General features: G+C 33.9%; 1 protein-coding gene across 3 annotated transcripts in view; it reads left to right on the top strand.

Annotated features, from left to right (window-relative positions):
• CSMD3 (CUB and Sushi multiple domains 3) overlaps positions 1-24,299 on the top strand; it is a gene marked incomplete at both ends in the record, with an annotated part of 604,245 nt that overhangs the window by 538,789 nt on the left and 41,157 nt on the right. For all 3 annotated transcript variants that reach the window (XM_082293775.1, XM_082293774.1, XM_082293773.1), the window contains 6 exons: positions 7,665-7,838; positions 9,212-9,385; positions 12,901-13,086; positions 16,248-16,430; positions 22,156-22,329; positions 23,915-24,091. In XM_082293775.1, the coding sequence (XP_082149901.1) occupies positions 7,665-7,838; positions 9,212-9,385; positions 12,901-13,086; positions 16,248-16,430; positions 22,156-22,329; positions 23,915-24,091 (1,068 nt within the window). The remainder of the gene's footprint in view (positions 1-7,664; positions 7,839-9,211; positions 9,386-12,900; positions 13,087-16,247; positions 16,431-22,155; positions 22,330-23,914; positions 24,092-24,299) is intronic.

Here is a 24,299-nt window from a genome sequence, read left to right as displayed (position 1 = left end):
CCTAAATGACAAAGTAATACTTCATGAGTAATCCCATTATTATAATAGTAGGAAATTGATTTCTGGATACTTATTCTCCATAGCTGATGAGAAGAAACAATGTTCAAATTGAAAAAAAGAAATAAAACAAAACATAATAGAGCTTCTGAAGTAATTCTGTTGTCAAAGTTTAAAAACCTAAATGTCTCAGGACATTTTATTGTGAAAAGTCACTTTTGTCTTTTAGAATAAAATAACAGGCAAAGATTAAAATCATGACAGTTGTGTCTCCAAGGTTACAAACTGCCTCTCACAATTTACTGTGCTTGATCTTTTTCTATACTGGTAACACTGCAACTGTCTATGTAATAAACCCTGAGAAACAGTCAGAAACATAGAATAGATTTTTACTGACTATCCTACTTATAAAAAGAGATTGACAAGTCTGTGATTTCTTTATACATTTTCCCCTTGGAAAAATATTTAAATATTCAACAAGAAATTGGTTATTGTCTGTTTACATGAAAACTTTGTATGTTTACAGTATTAACAGGTGACATATTTACAATTTTATATTTTACATTATTTCTTTTATTTATTAAATTGATTGTATTTGCTTTAATTTAATGTCAGGAATAACATTGATCATAAAAACATATATTATCATAATTATAAAATTTTGATTTTTTTAGCATATTTATTTTAATGCCTGTAATCAGATAGACTCAGAAACTTCTGGAACAATGGCTTTTTTCAGTTCTGCATATTAGTATTAAATCTCAAATAAAGATAAATGATGAAATATGATTAAATTTTTAAAGGTCTGTAAGATCTCATATTTTGTTGTTAATTGTGACATGATTAAATGATGTTAATTCTGTTCATTTGGAGAACACCTTTATAACAGTGTCCCTATGTTTAAAATGCAAAAAGGAAGAATGAAGTTTATTTGAAGTGTGGCATAAGGCATAAGGAAGTGTGGTTCCAATACATGGCTAGTACTAGAGGAGCTTTCAATAAAGACAGATGGGTAGAAGAAAAGAGCTGTTAAGGTTAGTGTGTACATTAAATATCAACATTTGCACTTTCCAAACAATAATACCAGGAATACCTTTCATCTCTTCTCCTAAGAGAAAGGCTAGACTTCACATACTGTGTTTTTGTCTGAATTAACAAATAATCCAGCAGAATGATGAAATCATGAAACAAATAATTGATTCTAAATTATCTACATTTGCGTTACATATGGCTCAGAGAATTTTCCTTGGACTGTATCTGGTCCAGTCCTCTGGGCTATATGTCATCATTACTCATTGGTTCTAAGTAGACAAAAAGATCTGTCAATAATTTTGACCACTTTTTTTCCAAAAGGAGATGGAACACATGTTTTGTGCACCAAGCTGAGCTTCTCAATGTGCTTCCTCTGACAGGAAGCTAATTTGTTCATAGTAAAACCACTCAGCACATTTAAGACTTAGAAGGAAGATCTGAACCAAAATTCTTATGTAGACATGTTTGATGTGTTAACTGGGGAATATTTATCCCAGTTTTACTCAACTCTTTTTTCATACAAAAATACCAGTTTAAAATGCTAATGAATCATTGTTGGCAGATTGTTACTTGTAAAGGAAAAACCAGTTATCTATCAGCTCTGTAGAGAACAATGCTGTTAATGGAGTAAAAAGAATCGCAGACATACCATCTGGGGCAAAGCAACCATGTAAGCTAACAGCAGAGAATGTTCACTGCATTAATCTATCAGTGGTAGTTTTTATATTTTCTCAATCAGCTTTCAGCCACTGAAAGGTTTCTGTGGCTATATAACCCCTGAAGTGTAACCTCTCTTCCACTATATTCATTCTGGAAACTTCTGGAAAAATATATAAGCAACTAACTTCTTTGTCTTCACTGTTTTTAAATATCTTTTTTAAACTCTTGGTATTTCAATTAAGGGGGATTCTGTATCTCTAGTGATACTGAATTAATATATCTAGAGTTAGCCATATGCTTCTCTTTGTTCTTCAGTACTGCTGCATAATAATAACAACTAGACTTTCAAATTAGGTATATGATGTTTCATCTTTAAAGAACTATTCAGCTATTTCAAGGAATTCAGCAGAGAACTTCCCTCTGTGGGCCATGGATTAAAAATGATTTAAAATAACTTAACCATTCATCCTGAACAGTTTTAGTACAGCTTGAATAGCTGTCAAGACGAGGCTCTTCTGAAAATTGCAAGAGAAATGCCCCAAGCCCTGTTTTGTCCAGGGCTCTGCCTTCTTATATCTTTTTATGAAATACAAGCCCTGTAAAGAAGAAAAAAAATGCCAGGAAATAATTCTTCCCTTTTCAGCTGAGGTCATCTTGATGGGTTAATTAACTTTGTTGAATAATAAATAACATAAATCTCTGTTTTCAATAATACATTGGTATGTAGATTTTTTTCACTACTGTGCTCATGTTTGACACTACTGACAACTAAAATAAGCGTAGGCACATTTTTGCCATTTCATGTAAAGATTCTGTATTCATTTATTCTTACTCTTTTCATCTCATAAAACAACCTGCAGAAAAGAAACCTCATTTACATCTATAGTTTCAAAGGTTCTGACACTAAGTTATTATGCTCATTCTTCATTGCTAGAGCTGGATTTCATGTCAAATTAGGTAATTTATTTGGTGCTCACAGGTTATTAATATCCTTTATTCCCACTCTTTGACTAATTTTGTTTTTTAATAATATTTCATGCCGTTATTCTTCTCAAGTTTTTCTAGACTGGAAATTGGGAATGTTATATTGCTTATTTCCCCTCTCAATTCTGCTACACAGAAAAACCTTCACATTTAGTCTCTTTTAATATCTTTTTTTGCAGCTTTCACTTGTCTTTGCAAAAGTGGAATCTTTTGATTCAGTATTACAAGTTACAGGTTACATTAAGACCCAGGAGTCTCATCTGGATTCATAGAACTGCTACACAGGACTTTTATATCCATGTCATAGAAAAAAATGGAACTGGTCTTATGGTACAGCACCAAAAGAGAGATATTGACAATGGACAAAGTGGTAATGAAAATAGTCTAGAATATCTTAGCCTAAAGAAGTCTAGAATTCTAATTTAGTGTGAAGTCAGCTATTTACTACTAGGATATTAGAATATACTTATTTGTCACAAAGCCCTTATAATAAGAGTTTCAATGAAAGTCCTGAGAAACAATTGCTATCAGAATTGATCATAAAAACTACCAGAATATACAGTAATAAATATGAGCATATCCTTAATGTATAATGAACATCTTGGAATTATTTTCTTAGGTAGCTTAATAGAAAAATGTTAAAGGTAAGAATTCTACTAAAATTAATGATAAAAATAAATAAATACCTTACTTTTAGAAGAAATGCAACAAATCCAGAATAGAATTGAAGAGAAATTAAGTAAAATTACTGATTCAAATACAGGTGTTGATGGTGATAGTTTTTGTTTGGGAGTTGTTTGGGTTTTTCTTCCTCTAGGCTTTTTTTTTTTTTTTCCCTTGATGTTGGAGAAGTAATGATAGCAACTACTATAAGTTGAGGTCTTTATTTTCTCTGGCAGAAAACATCTGTATGGATGTGTGAAATACAGTGGGAAAATAAAGCAAAGAATAAAAGTTCTGGAAAATATTAATGAGTCTCTAATTTTATTGGATCTTAGGGAATTTACTCAGCTGCATGAATCAGTGGAAATTCCAGTACAGTTCTCTAACGTTCTCTTAACAGGAACTATGTATATCATTATATACACTTTTCATAGCAAACATAGTGAACTGCTTACGACATGCACCTACATGACATATGTCAATTATTTTATTTGAAAATAAAACAAATAATACTGAACCCATCATTTTGGGGTGTTGGATTGTTTTGGTTTTGGTGGTTTTTTCCCCCTTTTTTTTGTTTGGTTTCGTTTTAATGAGGTTTTTTTATATCCCTAAGTCACACTAAACTTCCCCTGGAAAGCAGAGTAAAATGGCAAAAAACCCTGCAAGGTTTGGGTTTTTTTTGTTTTTTTTTTTTTTAATTTCTTTTTAAATTTGAGACAAAAAGTGTGTCACAAGTCTGGTATATTCTGCTTTTAAATGATATTTAATTCCTTAACACTGTCACCAATTGATTTAGAATTCTGCTATGATAGAACTACAGTTTTATAACACAGCTTTATAGTATTCTTCATGCATTCAGATTTATTTCTTTTTCAGTTTAGAAATTTTACACAGGGATAGAAGTAGGCTCTATTGTTTTAAACATATCTTTCATTACTAGTAGTGAGAACTTCACAATTGGTCATGCAATATAGTTGGTGCTCCAAAGATATAACTGTTACACAGAGTGGGAGGAAATAATCAAGACAGAGGGACTTGAAGTAATAGAATCAGAACAGCCCAAGTTGGAAAGGAATTTGAAAAATCATCTGATCCAACATTTCATGGCAAAGGAAGCTGAGATGGGATTATCTAACAAACCTGTTTAGTCACGTTTTGAAAACATCCCTGGCTGGATAGGTTGTTCCAGGGAATGCTTGTTCTTACTGTCAAAAGAATTCTTTCTTATCTCATTATGGAACCTTTCCAAGTGCACCTTGCACCCGTTGCCCCGTGTCCTCTCCATGTGACTCAGTGTGAAGAGAAAGCCACCATTATCTTTGTAGCCACCCTCTAAGTACTGGAACACTGTGATGAGGCCCCGCCCGAGCCTTCTCTTCTTCAGGAACTAACGCCTTCAGCCTTTCCTCATAGGAGAAGTTTTTCAGCCCTTTGATAATTTTCATAGCCCTCCTCTGCAGTCTGTCTGTGTTTCTCTGCATCTTTCATGTGCAGCCTGGCAAGCACTGAGTAGAGTGGGATGATCTCTACCGCTGCTAATAATGTTTCTGCAGATGCAACCCAGCATCCATTTTGCCTTCACTGTTGCAGCCACACACACTGCTGATTCATGGTAAGCTTCTTGTCCCCCAGGACCCCCAGGTCCCTTTCAGTGACACTGTTCCCCAGCCACACAGATCATGGCCTGCTCTGGGCTCTTTGGTTGTGTCATCCCAGGAGCAGAACCTTGCAGGTGTTTTTGTTAACCTCACAGTACAGTTCTTGCTCGCCTGCTCCTCCAGCCTGTCCAGGTGTCTCTGTTAGATGTCTTTTCCTTCTCACATGTCTGCCTCACCACCAGTCTGGTGTCATCAGCAAACTTGGTGAGGCTGCTTTGAATCCCATCATCCAGTTCATTTATGAAGATATTCAACATCATGGGGCCCATTACTGATCCTTAGGGAATCCTGCTTGTGATAGGCTTCCAGCCTGAGTGAAAACCATTGATCACCACCCTTTTAGTGCAGCCTGTTAACCAGTTCTCTACCCATCTTAAAGACCACCCACCCAATCTGTATCTTGCCTTTTTGTGCAGGAAAAGTGGGAAATGGTGTTGAATACTTTGCTGAATTGCAGGTATGCAACAGCCACTACCCCTCTCCTTGTAAATAGCAGATGTTGAAGAAAGTCAAAAGAAAAGAAAAAAGAAAGAAAAAAGAGAAATTCAAAAGTCAGAAGAAGCCAAAACTAGGGTCTGAGAGGTTTATGACAGTGAAAGGAAGTAGGGTAAGAGGATGAGATTTTTAAATTACTTTAAATTTTCTGGAGCGAGACTGGGACATTACTGCAAGAGATACAGATGATTTGCAATGAATTTTCACCTGTTGAAGTTGTATGAGTTTTGTAAAGTCTATGCACAGTTGCAGAAACTGCACTGTGATCTTAGTTACCTTGCATGTTGAATTGCTTCAGTTTTATTCTCTCTGCACAGGAAACAGAGATTGGCCTTTCTGGCAAAGTATTCTGCTTCCACTCTGCCATAAAGCAACTGCCATAAAGCAACACTAAATTTTTAATTAAGAACTAAGCCATATATTTTAATTAAATGCAACCAGAAAAAAATTTCCTTGAGCATGGTCTGAAACACTTCAGAATGTCTGGTTGCACTTTTGATAGAAATTAATCTTTTACAGCTTAGTTTTTTTCCTCATCTGGTTAGTCCTGTTTATAATCGGAAATATGATAGGATAGGGAAATCAGTTCCTTTGGGGCATTTTCAAAACAGTCTACTGCATGCTGAATGGATTATGAATTTCTTGGACAAGCAAGAAATACTCTGGCAAAAATTTTTTAAACATGTGTTACACCATCTTATCCTAGAAAACATAAATTTCATGTATGCTTCTTTTTTACATAAGACTGAGGGAAACAGGGAGGGAGCAAACAAGGGATAATATACCCTTGAATAGTATCAGATTTGGACTCCTGCCAAATACACGGAAGTCAAATTACAGTCATCATTTTAATATATGTGGAGGTTCATATACTACCTATACTGTAAATTCTGATTTTGTAATGATTCCTACAATGAAGTACAATACAAAGCTCAAGTTGTAGGAAAATGCAAGATTTTCAACTTTTTTTTAATAGGAAGTTTCTAGCCCCAAATGAATGAGGCAAAATGCAGAAAAATACATCAGAGTATTAGAAGCATCTAAAATTTCAAAGGAAAAAACAATCCAGACCATATTGATTTTAAATGTCTTTTCTTATTAGCAAACCCATGCTTTGGAGATTTGTTTGTGGGCTTTATTTGAAGTAAAGTAGAAGAGAAAAGGAGAGCAGAGGAGTTTGGCTGGCTGGTAGTTTGGTTGTTTTTGATAAATACTAGCTGAAACACTGTTTGGTTTTTTTGCTTGTCTTATTCTTCTTTTTTGCCGTGAGTTCTCTACCGTATGTCACAGTCTTCATGAAGTCAACCATTCTTAGAAGACTTTTCTATTACCACATTTTTTTCTGAATCACAGTGCCCATTTTCCAGAATTCATTACAAAAAAATAGCAACTACAAATAGTTAGGTTTTTTTTCCCAGCTTCTCTCTGAACTAAATATCTCTTTATGACCTTCACAGTGAAAATACAGTATTTCTTATATTTTGAGAATGCAGAGTAGAGGATTAGGCCTAGGCATAGAAAGATTTTTGGTTGCAGGACATTTGGCGGCTGTTGTGCTGACTGCTTTCAATCAAAGGATGTTAATCTCTTTGCGATTCCACTGGAATCAGTAGGAGAGAAAGAATGGAAAAGAGTACAGAGTCAAATTCCAGAAATAAATTGTCCCAGTTATTTTTTTTATATTGTGAAGAGGCTATATTTGTAATGTCCATGTGGATTGATATCTATAATATTTATATTATTTTTATTTATGTGGAATTTTTATATTTAGTTAAATGTATGATACTTTAATGTTACCTTATTCATTTAATCATAGCCAAACTAAAACTAAGGTAAATAATATAGGGTTTTTTACATGTTACAATAAAAAGGAATTTTTCATATTTTTTAAAGGAAATTTGATAATATATATGACATTTCATCTCTTTACTACATCGTCTTTTTGTAATTTTTTTATATGTGTACAGTTCTACCTATACAAATGAATTACTGCGGTTTTCACCAAGCTAATATAAATAAAGCTTTGAATTAAGTCAATAAAAAACCTGGAAAGATATTCAACATTTCTTGGTTTTAGTTAAGGAGGTTTATTTAAAATTTCTCTGGCGTATTTACTGATACTTTTTTCTTTTTTTTCTTTTTTTTTTTTTTCTTTACTGTAAACAAATGTAGCTGGTCACTGTGGTATTCCAGATCTTATAGTCAATGGACAAGTAATAGGAGAAAATTATGGATATAGAGACACAGTTGTTTACCAGTGCAGTCCTGGTTTTCGGTTGATTGGTTCTTCTGTAAGAATATGTCAACAAGATCACAACTGGTCTGGTCAGCTTCCATCCTGTGTGCGTAAGTAAGCATGGCAACGCGTACTGATTTATGTTACAGGAATATCTGTGTCAAACAAGGACTGAATGATCCTCAAAAGTATGTGGCCACATAAAATCTGTGATTCATCTATCAGGTGAAGTTAAGTGTTGTCAGTTAAAATTTCCACTACATCTTTTGGCTACTGAATACCTGCTGTAATGGATGTGAAACTTCTTCAAAAAGTGATAGGACTTAGGAATGCAGTATTCAAATATGAAAATGGCTTTATGACCCATAGTGGCTTTTGGAAATCTTTAATGTACATTTACTTTCACTGTTCTAGTTAGATTAGTAAATACTGTTGAAGTACACTGTCAACACGGAAGATTAAAATGTTTTCTTTACCAGATTATATTTTCTTTTCTTCTTCTTCCTCACAGAGGTGCTGTTACTTTGATTTGTGGTTTTGGGGGTCTTTTGAGTGAATATTGTCCTCTGTTAATGAGGTTTCTTTTGCATGATGTGTGTCAACACATCACATGAAAGATCTTTGAGTAATAAAAGAAAATGCTGTATTTAAAATTCAGGAAAATTTGAGATTCCTCTAAGCACTTTAAAGTAAATTACCGCCATTTTTCAGGTTCAGTAATATTAGTGTATTGAAACTGTATTAATCTGCCTGCAAATATTCTATAGCTCTATCTTTGCAGCAGAAATTCTCTTAATGCCAAGTCATAGTACACAATGTTAATTCATTTATTCTGTGATGTTTTATTTTTTAATTACTGATTAACCTTTTTTAAATCAACAGTTTGTTACAAAATAGAAGAAGATGCTTACAAAATGTTTTTGGATCATTTTGTGAATATTAATTTGTGACTGATTTTCCTTAATTTTTTTTCATTTTGTTTTTGTGGGTGCAGAAAACAAACTTTGCCTTCTGTAGTCAGTTTTTGTGTAAACATAAGAAAAATTTCACTGTGCCCATAATTCATTTTTTTTAAAAAAAATAGTCATAAATTTATAGCTTCACTAAGTATTTAGGCCACAAAGATAAAATATTGAGTTGATAATAAGACAAACTTGTAAGAAATAATACCTGAGGAACTAACATAGTGAAATATTTCCTTTCAATTTTAGACTATGCTTAATGAAAATCCAGTGCTTGTTTTTCTTCTGCTTCTTCAGAAGAGTTTTCTTCATTTGCTTTCATTACTGCATGTCAAATTGTATTAAGTTAAAAATTTAAGTAAGTTCTTGAACATAAATACATCATGGAAAGTGCGCAGTACCTTATAATATCAAAACTTGAAAATACTATTATGTAATGATTATCTATTGAATAATAAATAATGGAAAGTGATAACAGCTTGTTCTGTTTTTTGGGGTTTTTTTGATTGGTGCTATGCTAGCCATCAGCTGTGGTCACCCTGGTAGTCCTATTTATGGAAGAACAAGTGGAAATGGTTTCAACTTCAATGATGTTGTAACATTTTCATGTAATACGGGGTATGTTATGCAAGGACCAACCAAAGCACAGTGCCAAGCTAATAGGCAGTGGAGCCACCCGCCTCCAATATGCAAAGGTAAGAATGCAGCATTTAGAGGTTTCTTACTAAGTGGTGTAAAATTAAGGCTGAAAAATAAACAGAGGTAAAGGAGCACTGTCAAGACAAAGTGATTCCTCTCTCACTAACAGAGAGACTGATTAACTAACACAATAATCTTATTATTAAAGACATTTTGTAATTCTATGACTTTTTATACTCAGGTTGCCAGGATAACAGTTGCAGAGAAACTTTCTTACCTGTCTGTAGATTGTATTGATTTTTTAAAAATTTTTTCTACAAATTACTTAAGTAAAATTATGGAAAGATAATTAAGAGCTTAAATCCTGAAATAATGTTCTCTGCATTTTTAGCCAACATAGTTCTAATAGACACGTAAGAAAACCTACTTTTTTTTTTCATTTTACCTTTCCATTGGTACTCTACTGAGCATCTGGACTTCGAAAATTGTTATTCTAATTCATTAACGTTGTCCATTTGTGTTGGTTCTCAGTGCTTCTAGATATTATATGTAAAATACTTTCACTTAGAAAAGTAATACTATTAAATTAGTTCTGTTTGAGTTTTCATAAGCAGTTTTAGAAAGGTTTTGTCACCCCTGCCTTTTTAAAATCTCTTATGTGCTTTTTAAATAATTGGTTTTATTTAGGAAACTGTACTTTTTGCTGTTACCTGCATGTATGTATGCAGAAATTCTAATGATTGTTTTTCAGCATCTTCTCTGCAGCTTCTACAGGTTTTTATCTGTACATAAAGTAAATCATGTTGCATTTTCATAACAATTTTATTGACTGTATTCTCTTTCCAATAGGTATTCTCCACTTTCATTTGATCACTTTCCCCTAAAAGATACTGCCCAATAATTTACAGAACTTAAATTTCAAGGGATTCTTTGTTGATGAGAAGATATTATTTTCTAAATTTACAATACTAAACATGTACTGTGTGTTTAGGGTACCTGCTTAATCTCATTTTCAATGCAGTTGCTATCAGTCACCTTGGTATTCTGGTATTGCAGAGTAATGTGTCAAAGTGTCTGATAACTTACTGGCATGTAGGGATTGGTAAGTATGTTGACCAGGTTATTCTTTGGAATTTTACACAGTCCTGGAATTGTATGTTGGTTTTAGAAGAGAGTCTAAAACCAAAAAGAATTAATCTTGTGTAGGGCACCATTAATCATGTCTGCAATGTGCAGTGAAATCCATTCTAATGATTTTGTTTTATTTGCTTTGAAGTTAAATAATAATAATAAAAGTGTTACCTTGCGTATTTGTAACTGCCAAAAGTGCAATATTATGGAAAAGGCTGCACACCTTTGTGAAGACTTTGCTTTTGTCGCATAACTTTTTCATATAAATTCAGCAGTGCACTTGCTGTTGTTTGTGGGGTATACCCAGCCCCCGCCCTGGAGGGATGTCTGCTGAGATAAGGAGAGTGCTCAATCTCCCAGCAGGACTCCCCCTGGAAAGGCAGCCACTTTGAGTTACGGTGAGAAGGAGAAGAAGGCAAACCCAGAATCCTCTGGGAGACCCTATGCAGATCCTTTGTAACCCATTGGCCTTTACCCTCTGACACCCACCCCCTGTATCCCTATAAAGCCCCCTGCCCCTGCGAGGGCAGAGTGCTGCTCGTCCCTGGCCTCCCCTTCACCGGAGCATGGACTAATAAAGCTGCCTCGTGCGGAACAGCTACACGAGCCTCTTGTCTCTCTCCCTGGTCTGGCCTGGAGGCTGCCCTGCAGAGCTGAGCTGAAATCACGAGCTGACAATCACTAAAGAGCTGACAGCCTCTGCATGGGCCCTCCTGCCAGCAGCTGAGGGAAGACACTGGGCCCTGGGAAGAGGATCTCTTTCGGGCCCGTATCTCCGGACCGGTCACAGCTGCCATAGTTTTTATACTGTTTACAACTTCACTAAATATCTAGTTTCTTAGCTAACCATAATAATGGCGGGAAACAATTGAAATGGTCAAAGTTCCTTGTATTTTATTTCAAGTGTTCGCTACTCCTGATTAATGAATAATTTATTTTCATTACTTTAAATACATGCTTAGTAACGTGAACATGGACAACATTCTCAAGCACATGGTGTGATTCTTGGGGCTGTCCTGTGCAGGGCCAGGAGCTGGACTTCAGTGATCCTTGTGGGGGAAAAAAAAGACAGAAATGTAGCTCATATTTTCCTCCAAGAAAAAAAAATATCAATATTATCCATCAATTTAACTAACAAATTGTTCTATCATTTACTGTTAAAGAAGTCAAATACAAGCAGAAGGCTATTTCTGTCCTCAGAAAAAGCATGTTGTCTAGGCCTAGTGTACCAATATTTGAGAACTACTAGAAGAAGCACACAAGCAGACTACAACATTTACAATAGTAGCTAGAGAGGACATGAGCCATAAAATGACTACAATGAGTGATTTAGGTGGGAAAAATGATCTTGAATTGTACCTGGCAATAAAGTTTTTCCTTTGCAAATTACAGAGCTTTTCAGCATATTTTGATAATTTTATATACACACATCCATGCACGTTTACCTCTGAAATCCAGCAAATGTGAATGCAGGGTCCTACACCTGTGGAAGAGTAACCCCAGTAACCCCCATGCACCAGTACAGGCTGGGGGTGGCCTTCTGGAGAGCAGCTCTGCAGAGAAGGACCTAGGGGTCCTGGTAGACAACAAACTTTCCATGAGCCCAGCAGTATGCCTGTGCGGCCATGAACGCCAGTGTTGTCCTGGGCTGCATTAGGAAGAGCATTGCCAGCAGGTCGAGGGAGGTGATCCTGTCCCTCCACTCAGCCATGGTGAAGCACATCTGGAGAACCTGGAGTGGGTCCAATGGAGGGCTAAGAAGGTGGTTAAGGGACTGGAGCATCTCTCTATTATACTGAACTCACAGATAGATGTAAGGCACAAAAGAAAGGGGAAAAAATCCATCTTCAGAAGTTTTCAAAAATATAAATTTTAAAGTAGCTAAGAACTCAAAAAATTCATCAGTATTCTTAACCATTAAATTTAACCTCTATTTTTAAAAGCTCATACCCACTTGTAGGGATATGTTCTTATTCTATCAGATTCACCACACTCTTACCTAACTGATCATGTGCCCTTTAGCTCAAACCACCTGTCTTAAGATGACCCATTATCAAAATGTTAGTATAGGAACATATGTATGTTTGCATTTCTGTGTGAGTTAGACCGAAGGAACATCTAGCACCAAAATATGTTTCTATTTGTGGAAAATAGTGTATGTAAAGGTAAGAATATAAATTCATTTTAGTGGCCAATAATTTTACAATATCATCACACTGTAAAGAAGCATTTCCTTTTATTTGTGCTGGGTTTAACATCTTCTGGCTTTAGTGTCTCACTGTTTCACATCTTCTTCCAAATTCACTATCATTATATAAAAAGTTAGGGTATATAAAACCAGGATATAAACATATTGGATATTTCTTACACAAAGAATAGGAGACCACTTTAGGAGACCATATCTGTATGACTCTCAAGCCTGTGCTCTTTTTCTTTTTAGTGGTCAATTGTTCTGATCCTGGAATTCCTGCAAATTCTATAAGAGAAAGTAAAATCGAACATGGAAATTTCACGTATGGCACAGTGGTATTTTATGACTGCAATCCTGGATATTTTTTATTTGGCTCTTCAGTTTTAATTTGTCAACCAAATGGCCACTGGGACAAACCTCTACCTGAATGTATTAGTAAGTAGATAATGAGTTTGCTTCTACAAAGAATGTGGATACACTAGATATTATTTTACACAACATTTCCATCAGTCTCATGACAGCAATTATGATAATCATATTTATATACGTGTGTGTGTGTGTGTGTGTGTGTGTGTGTGCAGTACTGATGGAGGGTCTCAGCAGGTTCTGAAGCAGCAGTTATATTGTTATTGTATGTAGCAAATAACTTATTAAATGCAATAGCCAAAGCAAACATCTCTGAATGCTCCAGCCTAATAATTCCTGATAGCAGGGATACAAGGTCAAAACCTGTCTGTTGAATTCACCAACATGTGGCTTCCATTGGCCACAGAGTTCTTATCACACTGAAACGTAAAACCTACAGTATGCAATTATTGACTTATATCAGGACAGGAGTTTCTGGACTTCTCTTGGGAAAACAGAAAGATCAGACTATCTATAAAGATACCAGGAGTAATAGCACTGTAGATCACCTAACATGTCCTCTGGACAGCGTCCTCAGTTTACCACACTAATAGATGTACCTGAACATCATACTCATATGCAACCTATTCACTAAGGGAAGTGGATTAACACAAGTAAGTTATTTCTATTCTGGCTTTTCATGAACAACTTTCTAACTGGGATGCAGATATAGCCAGAGATGTTTCTTACGTTTTTAATTGGCTGCAACAGCTGATTTACCTGGTTCTATTAGTCTGTGAAAAGGGTTTGGTTTAGGATCAGTGTTTTTCACTGAGAAAGACCTTTCTTCTAGGGATTAAAGGGAAAACAATCTAAAGGTTCCTTATTCAGGAACCATGGACTGATATTTGCAATATTGTAGATATTTGTTCTTTGGAGGCTTCACTAGTTCTACTGTTATCTCTCTAAAAATAGGAAAAAAAACCAACTTTTTCTATTTTCTTATATTGCTGAAACTTTCAGTTATGGAACTTGTCCCTTTCTTTGATGGGATAAGTAGCTTGATTGCAAGTCACAGTTAAAACAAAGTGTCTATTGGTTTCACATTAAATTTAAAGGCAGCATTACCCTTTCAGAAAGACAAATATTGCTAAATAGTAAATTATCTCCAAAGAGAAATTAATTTAAAGGTAAACTTGCAAAGATTTCTTCTTTCTACATTTGTATTATAATCTCTTAGTCATTTTTATCTCATTTGTCATAAGTAATTTAATAATACAGCCTTTACTCTTTTTTTAAAAGAGCTTTGGGAGTAAAAGTGCTATATGTACTCTTGAAAAGGGCATCTTCTGCTTTATTTCTGTCATTTATATAGAGGGGTCAGTGAATTCTATCTAAGTGGTATCCATGATATTTTGTAATCATAAGCGTAACAAAACTTTTTAAGAGCCTTTTTTTAAGAGCTTCTGGAGTGTTTTGCAAATTATCGCTGGAATGGGACTTTTTTAAATGGCATGTATTGATAGCACAAGGGGTAGTGGTTTAACCTAAAAAGGGTTCATTTATATTAGATAGAGAGAAGATTTTTTTTTCAATGAGGGTGGTAAAAGAGAAAGGAAGAAATGAATTAGTATTAAGAAAAAAAAAATAAATTCAATCAACTTTTCATATGAAATCCCAGCTCAAAAACATTAATATCAAATCAAATTCTGTAAAACGCATAATCAAGTTAAGGGTAATATTAAGGGTGCTATAACTTTTTAAGTCAATTATTAGGGATCCAAATCCTCTAGACATAAGTGTAAACAGAAAAGTGTGTATATGAAAGCCTAAAGCTGGAAACTGTAAGGCACCAGTATGAAATTGACTGTGTCCTGTATGATGTCTGAGTAGGGCAAAAGAATACATCAAGATCTCTACAGATAATAAAATATTCTGAAAAACTGTGAATGTTTTTCACAAGAAAAAGGTCTCTTTTTGTTGAAGCCTGCATGACCAACACGCCTTTTTATTAACAATGTTCTAAGTTTTCATTCTCAGCAATCATCCATAACTGATAGCAGATTTTAGTTAGAAGCAAGTGATTAAAAAAATAACATGCTGACAACAGGTGCTTGTTATGTATAGGTGACTATTCTGGCCATTTTACTCAAAGTCCTCAAAGCCTGCAGAATGGTCACAGGCATCAGTGAGACTAGGTAGGAATCAAAGTCAGTCAATAACTTACCACATTCCTAAATCCTTTGTGCTCCTGTCAGGAAGGTTCTGCACCATGAAAGTTGGACCTTTGGGAGAAAGTGTCATTAAATGCAAATCAGTGTATATATATATATATATATATCAGTATATACATCTAAATATATATACACATATAAATTAAAGCTCTAAGACCAAAAATAACCATTTATGAAAGACAAATTGTCATGATTTTGGTCTTATGCTGTATTGTACAATCATTGTACGGTTGCATTTATCTGAAATGCCATGGAATTGAACATATGCTTAACCCTGATCAGGCTTCTGATCTGGATTTTTCTTTAATAAAAAAGTCCTGCTGAAAATAGTATTTAATACAATGAAGTTTTGATAAAAATTACAGTTGTATGATTTAGCTACCTGTTCTACTACACTGATATTTGCAGCTCTAATTTGTGGGTTTCTTGGTACATAAATACAACTATCTCTGGCCAAGATAATCTGCATGCCATGGACAGGTGTAAGATAAAAAGAAGTCAAACATCAGGCCTAGATTCAGTTTGTGTATATAGTGAATTTGGTTTATGAATTTTAACTGTGCATTTCCCAAAATTGATTTATTTAGCTTGCTTTTAAATTAACTCCTTGCTCTTCATTATTAAAAGAGAGATGAAATTCTGCATATTCTCTACCACAGCAGTGACTTTGGCAGATACAGTGTTCCTGTAATTTTTCTCTGAAGAGTACAAGCATGAATGCATGTTTTTGTGTGTGTGTAGGTTCATGCCATAAAGATCAACTTAGTGAATTAGTGGTTTTGAACATCAATATCTGTATCTGAAATACCTTTTTTTGACATCTCCAAACATTTCTCTCACAGCTTTTGGTTTGACTCATATTTTGCATTCTAATCCCATGACGTTCCCCTTTCCCCCAAACCCTAAAAATGGTAACCCCTTCACAAAGTTTATGTGTGCAGTTATGAAAATGAAAACTACAAATTGTTTGATCAGTGATAATAACCTTCTTTCATCTCCAATAATTATGCATTGTAGTGATTGACTGTGGGCATCCTGGAGTTCCTCCTAACGCAGTCCTGTCTGGAGATAAATACACCTTTGGTTCTACTGTTCATTATACCTGCACGGGGAGACGGTCACTGTTAGGGCAGTCATCTCGCACATGTCAGTTAAATGGACACTGGAGTGGATCTCTTCCTCATTGCTCAGGTAATAGTTGTGAATTAATCCTAAAGTTGTTTTAAATTTATTTTTCTTTTTCAGAAGGCCATTTAAAAATCTGTAAAATCATGTATAAAACTGAATTACCATCACACTAGGAGTAAAAAATGTAAATATGCATAAAGTATTAGCAAGAAAATAACCTGGAAGAAGTAGACTTTCTTGGTGGCACTTAATATGAACAAAAAATTTCACATTCAATTGACTGTTAACAAAATGAGCTTGTTTTGAAAATATTTTTATGTGATTTCTGGCAAGAGTATTAATTTCCACAATGAAATTTTGCAACATTGTCTCTTGAAGATAATGGATTAATTTTTTTTTTCTTTTAACTTGTAAAATGTCTAGTGACTTGATGACACCTCAGATATAACTTGATTGTGTAATATGTCCATCTGTATAATAAGGCCAAGTGGGCTCCACATAATTTCAAGATAAGATGCTCAGTTTTTGAGGGAACACCATCTAATCCTTATAATAGTTTAGCCCTCCCTGAAGTCAAGATATGTTTTCTGAAAAACTTATTGCTTAGGAATGTTGTGTTTCACAGCTTCAGTTTGATTCACTTTAAGAGCAGGGACCAAGTGAAAAACAGAAATCGAAGTCACACACTAATTTGGGATTTGATTAAATCCCATTTGTTATTACAAACCATGTAAACAAATACTGTGATAAAGGTTAACCCTGTTATCAGTTTTAATTCTCATTAAATACTGGTGGAAGTTCTTTCTTTTCCTGCTTATGTTTCATTACATGATTGAAGAAATCAGAGGGGTTTTGAATCTTATTTAAAGCTATGTAATTCAGAGAACTTAGACATGTTCAATGGCAGAAAGTAAGAAGAAAACAAGTGACATGATTTTCTTGGATTAGAGCTATGTCAAAACTAGAGGTGAAAATAACTGATATGCAAATTTGACTATGCTATACTAGTTTCACACTTAAAATCCAAGGTTCTTTACAGTACTAGTAAATAATAGAATCATAGAATGGTAGAAGTCAGAAGGACCTTTACAAATTTCCCAGTCCAACCTCCAGTCATAGGTAAGGATACCTTCCACTAGGATCATAGAATGGTTTGTGATGGAAGGTACCTCCAAAGATCATCTAGTCCTCCCTTACTGCAATGAGAAGGGACGTACTCAGTTAGACCAGGTTACTCAAAGTCCTGTTTAACCTGACCTTGGAACACTTCCAGGGGTGTTGCATCAAGTTCTCTCGGCAGCCTGTTCCAGTGACTCACAGCACACATTTTAAGAAGTATCTGCTTTATGCCCAATCTAAATTTAGCCTCTTTCAGTTTAAAATTGTCCCCTCTTATCCTGTCACTACAGACCTTGATAAAAAGCTGCTCTATATATTTCTTCTATATTTTATATATTGAAAGATCACAATAAGGTCTTCCGAAAGCGTTCCTTTCTTCAGGTTGAACAGCCCAAATCTTCTCAGCCTTTTTTGTACAGCAGAGGTGTTCCAGCCCTCTGATCATATTTGTTAATTTCCTCTGGACCTGCTCTAACAGGTCTTTGTTCCTGTTGTACTGGAAACCTCAGAAATGGATACAGTAGTCCAAGTGGAGGTCTCACATATTCCAAATGTTTTGGGTTTTTTTTTTCTCCTGCCCTCATCTCTTCAGTGTATTCAGTTACAAACTGATTATCAACTGCAGGTTCAGAATATTAAATTTTACAGTCCATGGCACAGAAATAGTTGAAAATTAATATGAGATATTAAAATACAACTTCTTGGTTAAAATACTGCATTAAATTCTGAAGTGTTGGAAGAATTTTTGAATATTTGAACCTTCTCCTGCAAACTCTCAGGAACCTAGGATGTGACAAAACCTAGAAAAATGAACACCTAATTTAATCCTTAAACTTTCTATGAATAAAGCAGAAGGAAATTTTCCACAATTAGAACAAAGATCAAGTTCTTATAACCTGTGATTTTTAAAGGTATGCACTAGAAATCAAACTTTAATATAAAATAGTCTTATATAATAAATAATGATATATTCCTGTGTTTGAAAATTTGAACTATTTTAATAAAAAGTGTTTATATAGTTAGCGTGAATCCATATTTGTTTGGGGGAAAAAATCCTCTTTAAGTAAAATCTAAGGGTACTTATTGCAGTTTTTCATAGTATTAATAAGAAAAACTATTTAAAAATATAAATTGTGAATTTCAAAAATAATTTTAGAAAGAGACAAAAATATCAAGGAATACAGATTGGAAGCCTAAAAATACACATGAAAATATCAAAGCAGCCCTACTGAAAACAGGACTATTCTATGGTATTTCTCCTACTAAATTGAAAAGTGTTGAAATATCTTGGGATAACCAATTGTGAGTGAGGTACATGAAATTTTTTTTTCTAATTATTGTTTTTGTACCTACACATAGGAGACTCTAATCAGATCTAATTCATTTTTCTTAATACTTGAAGAAACATTTCCTTGACATAGCAACATTTAAATGTTAATGAATCGGATTGTACAGAATACAAACTCTTATTTTCTTTAACTGTACTGTACCAAACTATAATTCTTAGTAAAATTTTGAGATTTTGTTTTCAAGGCTTACATCTGAAATGCTTTCTCATTATAAGTAATTTGCAGTTCATGATACAGAACTTCTATATTTTGCGTCTAAAATATGTAAAATCATCTGTGTTCATTATTAGCCTTTAAATTGATTTATTAATTTTAATGCATATTAAAGTCTTAAAATTTGCATGTTTGTTGATAGTATTTACAACATGTAATATAGAATATTTAACTGAGAAAAGATACAGCATGCTTGTCCTTTTAATATATAAAAAAAATTAAAAAAGGAAACGCTAGATCAGTGAACATAAGGTAACTAAATTTTGTCACATCATCCATATGACAGTTTCTTGTCACATGAAATTGAGCTAGAAGGAATTGTCATGTCCCATTGATAGATATTGGCATTCAGAAATAGTTTTCAATCATCATATGCATATCAGATGGAGTCAGAAATTTTTTGCAATGTAGAATTCCTCATAAGTACAGCAAGGGTTGTAAGTAGTCTAAATACCCTCCATTTCATCAAGATTAAATGTCAACTGAGAATTTGTTACACATGTGAGTGAAGGATGGCTCATAACTAACTGTAAAAACAATTTAGTTGAGTCTGCATGAGGTAACAAAAATATGTTCCCTTAGACTTCATCACAATACACAACCTCCCCATGAGGGGAAGAGGAGGGGCAGGCACTGATCTCTTCTCTGTGCTGACCAGTGACAGAACCCTAAGGAATGGCCTGAAGTGTCAGGGGAGGTTTAGGTTGGATGCTAGAAAAAAGGTTCCAGAGGGTGGTTGGGCACTGGAACAGCTTCCCAGGGAAGTGGTCACAGCACCAAGCCTGACAGAGTTCAAGAAGTGTTTGGACAACGCTCGGGCATAAGGTGTGACTTGGGGATAGTGCAGTGCAGGGCCAGGAGTTGGACTCGATGATCCTTTTGGGTCCCTTCCAACTCAGCATATTTTATGATTCTTTGATTCCATCACATCCTGATTGATTAGTCATTTAGAAAAATTATTTCTGTAACCTTCAATCAAAAGAGCTGGTGGTTAACCTTCCTAAAATAAAAAGTCTAATAATCCACAGTAAAAATTAGGCATTAAAAAAGAACATGTGATTTCATTTAGAAGAGGAATATGTGATTTCTATCTGGTATAGCAAATAACCTATTTTCATAATTAAATTCTTTTAGGCATAATGTCAAGTAACTTGCCAAAAACTGAAATATTATTGTGGAGACTTTACAAGTATAGAATAATGAGTAGGCCTTGTTCCAATTTTGACATAATCTAACTATATACTACTAGAAAATATAAGATACAGATTCCCAAAACAACACAAAACCCCACTTAATCTAGGAAACTTTAAAAATTATTTCAAAAATATGAAGCAGACTTTTTTCAAACTAGAGGGTTGTTAAGTCACCTAAGTACCTTGGACATAATTTTTTTTTGAAAGCTTATAGTATTTTTTTGCTATAATTTGGAACGATTTGCAATTTCTTTTTAAACAGATCTGGCAAGCTGCTTTACTGATCTGTGTCACCTAATGAAATGGGTAAACAGAGAACAGCCTGACTTTGAGTCTGTGATTTTGAACCAGACAGTTAGCCCTTACACTTGAGTATATTTATTATTTCTGAAATAATTTAAATACATAGTACCACGTACTTCTTGGTCACACTGGACTAAGCCAAGTATTTGCTCATGCATGTTAGTTAGCAAAGCAAAGTAAGCCAGTTCTACTCCTCTTCCTTCACTATGCAGTTCTATACGTACTTTTGTCAGTAAAGAGTTGTGTCCAACCCTTCACTCCCAACAGCATTTTCACACATACACAGTGCCAACGAAGGCAGCAGAAGCTGTTTTTATCTGCATATACGAGTCCAGGGTCCTAACTTCTCATAGAACCCCTCTATAATGAGTTTGTCGCTTTTGGTCTTTTGTGTATTTAGAGTTTGAAAATTTTTTACTATTTCTGTGTAAAAATTTCTCTTATTATTGCAATTTAAGCTCAGATAAACCCCAGAAAAATACGGCTACTCTACATAACACATTATTTACATAATTGGATTAATTCTTTCTACCTGATTCTTGAAATTTTTCATCTTTACTTACAATAGTGTAACTAATTACAAAGTAATGCAGATATTCTCTCAAAAATATTATTATGTTTGATTTATTTTTTTCCTAGAAGACATTAAATTTTTTTGCAAGTTGTTGGAAAAAAACATGGGCTATGGGGAAAAATCTGAACAGTGGAGCTCTTCAGTATTGAAACTCAGTAATAGAATATGCCTTCATCTCTTTTTACATAGAAAACGATCTTAAAGATCTCTAATAAAATAGATGATACTAAGTAAATATTAAGATTCAAACAAATGACCTGCTGTTCATATACTGTTACCTAGAACTTCCTAAAAGTTATCATAACTGAAGATTTAGATGTATAATCTTAAATACTATTATTACTTTTTATTATCACTATTACTGTGTTGATCATTTATATACAACAGATAGCATTTAACATTATCTATTTATTTATATATAAACACATTTAACATTACTCTCTATCTTAGAATTTTCTAAAACATTTATATCTGAGGGAGATTTTAACTATCAGACAGTTTTGACATGATGTTTCAACATTTCTAAAATTCAGGAAAATGCTTCATGTCTAGTACACGTAACATTGTTGACTAGAACTGTAATTCAATGATAAAACTGTTCAAAATCTAGTGATATCATAAAACTAAGAAATACTGTATGAAAACTAGTTACACGCAAAAAAGAAAATTGTCTTTGCAATCAGGACCTTGGTTTTCCTCAGAATTCCATATTTCAAATGAAAAATGACCAAGGTTTTGTGCTTGTCTTTTTTTCCACTATTTTGTTTGATAATTCTGTTATCAAAAGTTTATCATGGTACTAGGGGAATTTGAGAAAATTATAATTATTTTTCTGTATTTCTATAAAATAAGTACAAAAAATTAGTGGAGCATCAAGTAATTTTGTAATTATAGGGACTCACACTCACTGATATATATGGGGATTTTTAAAAATAATATATATAAACACTTATTTATAAATACATAGAGATGCATTATACATGCAGTATCACAATAATATTTCATACCTATTCTGATCTTTGTGCTCTAAAATCTAGGTGATACAGCTGGTTCTTGTGGTGATCCAGGTATCCCAGGCCATGGGTCTAGAGAAGAAAACAATTTTAAAATTAAAAGCACGATACATTTCAGCTGTGATCTTGGATATATCCTCCATGGCTCAGAAGAAAGAACATGTTTGGCAAATGGAAGCTGGACAGGAAGACAACCTGAGTGCAAAGGTAAATCAAAGATCCACTCAATTTTTAAACTGTGTTTTTAATACTGTTGATCAGAAAACCAATTTTGCATTGCCAGCTTTGTGTTGTGAATGGGATGCAGTTATTTTGGATGGACAATCAAATTTTTTCCAATAAGTTGTTGCACTATAGCAGTGGCTTGGTATCAGGTGACAAATTTGAAACCAGTTCCTGGCACCCATGAAACCGTATGTTTACGGGTTTTGAGGAAAAGAAAGAGATAAGCCTCTAGAACTCAATTTTTTGATGAATATTGTTTCACTTAAAAATCTCACCGTAACCTGAACTTTAATCACAACAATTGTACACCTGAATATCAGAAAAAATAGCTCAGTTTTAGGAAAATACCAGAGTCAGGATTTCTTTAGATTTATACATCAATGTATAAATGGTTGACTTAAAATTTCATTTAATAATTCTGTTGACATAATTATTTTTCAATAGAAAACAAAATGCTGAAATAAGTTTATTTGTAAAAAGTAATTCTGGAAATTTCAAGGTAGATGAATTATCATAACAGAAAGCTATAATGGGATATTTATGAAGAATCATTTATTGCCTAAATTACCTTGCTTCAGGATAGGAAATAATTCCCAACAGATTCTTTTGCAAATCAAAGTGTCTTGAAAAGAAGAAAATAATTTGAGAACCTGTACTCTTACTTTCTACTTTATCACTGTTGACTGTGTTTTCTGTATGAAAAAGTAATTTTATTTTAAAAACATGTTTCACAAACTGGTTTTGTAATATCCTTTCTACTGAATGATTGTTGACTTTACTACATTAAGAAAAATACTGTATATATATATGTGTGTGTGTGTATGTATATTTATATGTTTTTATGCTGGTATCCAAAGGGATATGCTTTGCCCAACTGAACCATCTGCTATTTTTCTTTGACCTCATCTATTAGGGAAATGAATTAGGTCTTACACATTTTAAGATAGTTTTGATGATATTTCTTTCTTGAAATGGTAAGTATAGTTTACAGATATATATATATAGGTGTGGGTAGTGCAGGCACAGGTATATTATTCTAGTTCAGATCATATAGATTAGATGTATATATATGTAATCACATAAGAAGGACACATTCAAATTCCCAGGCTGAGCATTAAAGAACTGGGAAACATCAGGGTTCCATCTGCCTGTGAAGTAAGAGTTGATTCCATTCAGTGCTTTGAATTAGGAAGAATATTTTGGTGATGCTGGAAATGCATGATTCAAATTAAATCTAAAATTATAATTGTAGATCAGATATTTTCTTATACTTGGAAGTTTGTTTTTGCAGCTAAATTTGCTTTTCACTAATGCAGACTATAAAGCTAAATTTGTGGGCTATGTTTCTCTACAAACCAAAGGGGAAAAAAATAGTAATTCATGCACACAGTTTTTTACTGTACAATGTGCCTTATCAGTAGGTGGTGAAACTTACATTTTTAAGGACAAGAGAATGGATTTCTACCAAATAACGTTGCTGGCAGAAGGATTGTTCCTGCTCCCATTTTTCCTATTTCAAAAATAATTTTTACTGCATTTTGAAAATTTTTCACGTTTTCCTTTATAGCTGTGCAGTGTGGTAATCCAGGAACAACTGCTAATGGAAAAGTACTTCGTATTGATGGAACTACATTCTCTAATTCAGTAATTTATTCATGCATGGAAGGATACATACTTTCTGGGTCATCTGTAAGACAATGCACTGCCAATGGAACATGGTCTGGATCCTTGCCAAACTGCACAAGTAAGACACATTTCTAATGAATAGTCTGTTTTTCCTCTCCTCTGAAGTAATAAATAAAGTAAAATATAGAAGCCACATGCCAGTAAATTTTCAGGTTTTTCTTGCACTATTTCCTACATACTTTTATATGCTAAATACTTGTAAAAACATAATGTTATGCATTATGAATAATGTGTTTTTTAAAGGCACAGTATAGTAAAATGTATAG

Source organism: Coloeus monedula (genome assembly GCF_965178545.1).
Source record: "Coloeus monedula genome assembly, chromosome: 1".
Lineage (NCBI taxonomy): Eukaryota > Metazoa > Chordata > Aves > Passeriformes > Corvidae > Coloeus > Coloeus monedula.
Note: the sequence above shows the minus strand (reverse complement) of the source record. Positions and strands in the feature narration are given on the sequence as shown.